The sequence below is a fragment of the Eubalaena glacialis genome, chromosome 8 (genome assembly GCF_028564815.1).
Source record: "Eubalaena glacialis isolate mEubGla1 chromosome 8, mEubGla1.1.hap2.+ XY, whole genome shotgun sequence".
In the NCBI taxonomy this organism is placed as follows: domain Eukaryota; kingdom Metazoa; phylum Chordata; class Mammalia; order Artiodactyla; family Balaenidae; genus Eubalaena; species Eubalaena glacialis.
In genome coordinates, this window is record NC_083723.1 from 21,989,711 (window position 1) to 21,995,710 (window position 6,000).

Genomic DNA, 6,000 nt, shown 5'->3' on the forward strand with positions numbered 1-6,000 from the left:
TACATGATTTAAATAGCTTTTTTATTCAGAATATATAACGTCTACAAATCAATAAAAAAAAATACCAGACAACGTAATAGAAAAAAATCAGATACAGAATATAAAAAGATAACTTACAGAAGAGGAAGCCCAGTAACTAATAAGCACATGAAACATATTCATTCTCCCTAAGTAATCAGGAAAAGTAAAATTAAAACAGTAAGAGAACAATTTATACTCATCAGATTTGCAGGTGTTAAGAAGTTGAATAATACCAAGTGTAGACAAATATGAGGGCAAAGGGAAGACTGATACATTGCTGAGAGTATAAATTGGCACAGCTGTTTTCAGAGACAAGTTTGTAATATCTACTAAAGTTGAATGTGTGAATATCCAAGGACTCAGCAGTTTTACTCCTAGATATTAACTCCTCGAGAAAGTCTTATATATGTGCACAAGGAGACGAGATGCATGAGAGAATATTTATTGCAGCATTGTTTGTAATAAGGAACTTGGCAACACAATAAATGTTAATTGGTAGAGTAGGCCAATCCACTGTGGTTGATTCTTTTACTGTAATACCTTTGTAGGAGTTAGAATGAATGAATTTGAGCTTAATGTATCATGGATAAATGGATAATCTTTGAAAACAAAAATCCAGTAGAATAAAAAGCAAATTGAAGAATGATATGGGCAATGTGATAGCATTTATATAAATTCTAAAATATATATAAAATAACATAGTTTAAGGATAAATATGTAGCTAAACTATAAAAACTGCATGGAAAAGGTAAATGCAAAATTCATTACCCTTACAGAGGGGTGGGGAAGAAGGGGAATGATGAAAGGAAGAGTTTAAAGGGGCTTCAACTGCATCTTTAATCTTCTGTTTTTCAAAAATCTGAAAGAATATTGCAAAATATTAAGATTTGACAAAAGTAACTAGATGGGTTTTGATTACATTATACCTTTTACGTGCTTGAAATATTTCCTAATAAATGTGGAATGTTTTAAAAATGTAATTCTATATCCATGATCTATCTGTATGAAGTAAAATGTTATTTTCTTTTAAAAAGAAATTGTTTGAATCATATTGTTTCTTCATATTGCCTTTTTCATACACTTTTAGTTGCTTCATGTACATGAGATCTTCCTTGATTGTCACTACAATTGGGAACTGGTAATCTGGTGCATCTCGTTAACACTTTTTCTCCTAAGATTTGTTACCCTTGGATCAGAAACAAGTAAAAAATATAGCAATACCTCAATATTACTTACTGAACAGGTGAGAATGCATGTTTATTATGTTATAAATTAATGTCTATAGTCTACATATTAAACTAAAATGTTTACATTTACTTCAATTTTTAAAAAATTTATTTATTTATTTATTTTTGTCTGTGTTGGGTTTTCGTTGCCGCGCGCGGGGTTTTTCTAGTTGCAGTGAGCGGGGGCTATTCTTTGTTGTGGTGCGCAGGCTTCTCATTGCGGTGGCTTCTCTTGTTGCGGAACACAGGCTCTAGGCGCGTGGAGCTTCAGTAGTTGTGGCACGTGGGCTCAGTGGTTGTGGCTCACGGGCTCTAGAGCGCAGGCTCAGTAGTTGTGGTGCACGGGCTTAGTTGCTCCGCGGCATGTAGGATCTTCCCGGACCAGGGATCGAACCCATGTCCCCAGCATTAGCAGGCGGATTCTTATCCACTGCACCACCAGGGAAGTCCCATACTTACTTTAAAATTTTCAGGAACCTATGTTATTAGATTAAGACCATTTGTGTTATAGAGCAAAACTTGAAATTTGATAGGGCACAAGCCTTTCTTCAGTGTTTCTGCCTTGATGCAGACTTCAAGTCTAATCTACTGTTTTTATGTCGCATATTCATGTGATACGAAGGAAGTAGCATTTGTAGAAATGATGGATTTTAAACCATTAGTGGGGTATGTTTGCTTTGCAGTGTAGCAGAGCCATATTTGAATAAGCATAAACTTTCATTCAATAGAAAGTATAAAGGATAGTAATTTTAATGCTTAACATTATTTTGAATGAATTTGTTTAAACGTTTTCCTTATCATTTCATAGGAATTATTTAAACAAACTTATTTCTAGTGAACTTATTGAGTAATTTTGTCAGGGATAGTTTGATTTTTAAAAATTGGTAACCATGTCAGACCAAGTCAATTAGAGGGAAAGGGGAAAGTAGCAAACAAACCAATTGATTTACTTACTCCAGTTATTATTTATTCTCAGGGTTGATTTGACTCTGTGACTAAGGTGTTTTGCATTTTAAATAATGACATCCAGTTTTCCTTCTTTCAGCTTTTAGTTACATTTGAAAAGTTTAAATAACAGTTATTATTTTCTTATTATAAAATAATATGTTCACTATAGGAAATTTGGAATATACGGTTAAGTATGAAGAAGAATATTAATATCACCTATAATCTCAATAATAGCCAGAGAACTACTACTACTATTTTAGCAGATATCTCTAAATTCCTTTTATAAACAAAGTATTTGTTGTAATTTTAAGTATATTTAATTATTTATTCTTTTTTAATAAAAGATAAACCTCTACTTGAAAATGGAGAAGAAACCTAACAAAAAGGAGGAACTGACACTAGTGAATAATGTTTTAAAACTGGCTACTAAACTGCTAAAGGTAAAAACGAAATTGAAAATGGACATGATGTAGAAAATGCTGCTCTAACATTATATCTTAGTTTTTTGTTTGTAGATCCTACTTGGTGTTTGGTTTTCATGATTATCGAAACTGTTTTCCAAATTATTTTTGAGCACATTCATGCAATATACATTTTATTTCTCATTGAAAAACTAATCAAAGTAATCCAAATCAGTGCATTTTGAAATTTTATTCACTTTTGAAATTTTAAGACTTTTAATAATGTTTAGAGTATTGTAGAGGTTGGCATCTTTGGAAATTTTTGCATCCTAGAACTTAAAATAGATTTTAAAAAAGAAGATTTGATGTTAATTTGCAAATTTTTTTCATTTTGTATTTCTCAGAGCAGTCTTCTGCTTGCTCCGCCTGAGTTGGTTTAAAAAGTAGTTATACATAATCATTATAATAAATAAGTATCACCAATAAATATTTAAATTTTCAAAGCATTTTGGTAACAATCAAAAAGAATATAATTTCAGTATATCTGATCTCATAATAATAACTCTTCGGAGGTAATTTAATAAAGTATCTTTATCACTGCTTTGCAATGTTAGTAATGCTTTTTCTTCTTAAAAGGAAAATATTTTTTTTTAAATCTCAGTTTCTGTAACAAATTGAATGTAATTCTTAAAGTTGTTTTGAAGTGTTCATAGAATGGTATGAAATTAGTTGTGTCTCAGTGCTGTGGTTAATTCTTCAGTCAGTTCTTCAGTCTTAAAATGCATTAAGTTGGTATAGATTGCGCATCACAGTATAAGGCATTGAAAGAGTTCAGAAGTGGTGGGTGGGTTTTTTGATAAGTAAATATTGAGTATCTTGATAGTGTAGGCACTGTGCTAGACGGGAGGAGGCTATAAAGATGACACTTGTGAGTAGCTTCAATTGCAAATTAGAAAGAAATATAAGAATAACTAAAATACAAAGCACAACAGTCTTCTAGTCAGAACCTGGGACTTAATATATAGGTTGCGTCTTCTCTCTCACTTTTCACAGCCAAGAAGTTCTCGGGCCCATTGACTCAACCTCTCAAAATCTTCCAATTCGTCCCCTCTTCCCTCTCAGTACTGCTCTAAGTCAGACCCTCATCATATCTCACTTGAGCTTTCGGTACACTGAGCTCTTAGGGTGTTCCTCCTTCTGGTCTCGCTGCTCTCTAATCCGTATTTCTCACACGCACATCTGATATACTACTCCCCCAATTAAATTCCTTTAGTGCCAGTCTTTAGGCACAGTTTGCCCAAAGAATGACCCTTACCTAAGTAGTACGTAAGGTATGTCTTCCGTTGCACAACCTGTAGTAATTCAAAGGTGCCATGTTCTCGTGTGTCTTAGGGAATACCCGCTTTCCCCCCATGCACTAAGTTTCAGGAGCACGTTCCTCTATGGCCCTCTGCCTTTTATGCATATCTCTTTTGTGGACTCTTGTAGTTGAATTATTTATTTGCATATCTATTAGACTGCAAAGTCCTTCAGCATGGGGACTGAATCTTAACTTCCCAGAGTCTAGCACAGTGCCTGGCACATATAGAACTTTAAATGTTTGAATCAGTCACTTAATTAATGAATCCATGTATTTGAAAATTGTTTCAAGGGGGAGTTTTTACTATATGTATTAATATTGGCTGAAAATTTGGCTAAGTTTCTAAATCTTCTGCAAAAAGATATTGTTCTCTTTCAGTTTCTATTCTTATAATAAAAAATATTCTTTAACCTTGTACCTACTAGATTGATACTTTAGTAGTCATTCATTTGGGACAGAAATTGGAGTTACAAATTTAGGTTACAGAGTTCTTTTAAATGAAAGTCATTTTCTCCTAAGAAAACCTAAACGTATATTTACTTATTTCAAGTTCAACCAAGTTTATTCTTTCTAAAACTATCATAATTTGTAACTTTTTTTTGAAACAGTGTTTCTAAAAATTCTCTTTGCATATTGTCCTGAATTAATTTAACTGATAATTCTTAATGAATCTGGGCTCATGGTTTTTTCCTCTTTTGCTAGGAATTGGACAGTCCCTTTAGATTATATGGGCTTACAATGAATCCACTGCTTTATAACATCACCCAGGTTGTCATCCTGTCAGCTGTTTCTGGTGTTATCAGTGACTTACTTGGATTTAATTTAAAGGTAAGAGCCTGCAGGTATTTTTAAATTTCTTAATGCCTTATTACATTTTTGTGACATTTATTTTACCCCAGCACTCTTGAGATCGCACATGTACAGTAAGGAAGTCATTTTGATTATATTGTATAATATTAAGTATTAATTAAATAATTTCACATTTAATTTCAAAGAATGATAAATATTCTTGGTTTATAATACGGATGGAACTCCTAATTTGGAACAGTATTCATTACAAATGGGACTCTTGTATAGGATAAGTGGAAGTATTTATTTTTACTCATCTATAATCTGAATCTATTTTAGGTGATAAAAAAGAAAAAAAAAGAGCCCTATTTCTGGCTTTGGCCATAAGTTATATTATTTATCTATATAGCAATGCATACATCCTCCAACATGTGCAAAGCTGCTAGTGAGTAAGGTGTGGTATATTCATATTAACAAGTAGTATATGTATATTGCCACTTCCTAGTAAAAAAAAAAGCAAGAGAAATCTGATTTTCACGTTTTTATTTGTTTAAGGTGAATTCGTCTTGAAAATAAAAGGATAAAAGAATTTAAAATAGTAGAACCTACACTTGTTTATGAATGAAATTTAGATAAAAACAGTATTATGTGATATAATTTAATAAGTTGCAATATCAAAACTGGCTCTAATGGTCACTATTTCTATTATTTTTTCACTAGCTTTGGAAGATTAAATCATGACAATTCAGAGAAAAGAAGATGTAGCCTCTTTTCCAGAATAAGAGTACCAACTAAGCTGCCTGAAAGCAGTCACTGACTCTTTGCTTCAGGAGTCTCAGCTGGGAAATTGAAGTGTTTACATCAGACTGTCCTGTGCAATTCTTATATTTATTTCACTTGTTCACTGTTTTTTACATTTATTTTAGTCTTTATATTTTATTTTTAGCTTTGATGTACTTACTTGTTGAAAGGGTGATAAAACTGATATCCAGATACTTGAGATCCTGGTAATTGCTCATAAATAATGACAAAAATAACAAATCGTGAGAAGAGAAGCCATTGCTAAGCACTGTTTCTCCGTCAATGCCGTGACTTGCCTTACTTGAGGAAAACTTCTTTAACTTTATAACCTAGCATTGGACTCAGCTAAACACATAAAGCATTTTCTTCAGTAAATCAAGATCCAGTCAGGGTTTCTTTTGAATTATTTTGGAACAATGCCAGGATCTAAACTGATTAAGCTGCAGTTTAAGCA

The 6,000-nt window shown here is 32.5% G+C and overlaps 1 protein-coding gene across 1 annotated transcript in view; it reads left to right on the forward strand.

The window, feature by feature from the left end:
* The window catches only part of PHTF2 (putative homeodomain transcription factor 2), a 115,390-nt gene extending 109,904 nt beyond the window's left edge, over window positions 1-5,486 (forward strand). The window contains exons 15-18 of the mRNA XM_061197645.1: window positions 1,109-1,264; window positions 2,540-2,635; window positions 4,659-4,784; window positions 5,466-5,486. Coding sequence (XP_061053628.1) covers window positions 1,109-1,264; window positions 2,540-2,635; window positions 4,659-4,784; window positions 5,466-5,486 — 399 coding nt within the window. The remainder of the gene's footprint in view (window positions 1-1,108; window positions 1,265-2,539; window positions 2,636-4,658; window positions 4,785-5,465) is intronic.
* Window positions 5,487-6,000: the final 514 nt, after the last annotated feature.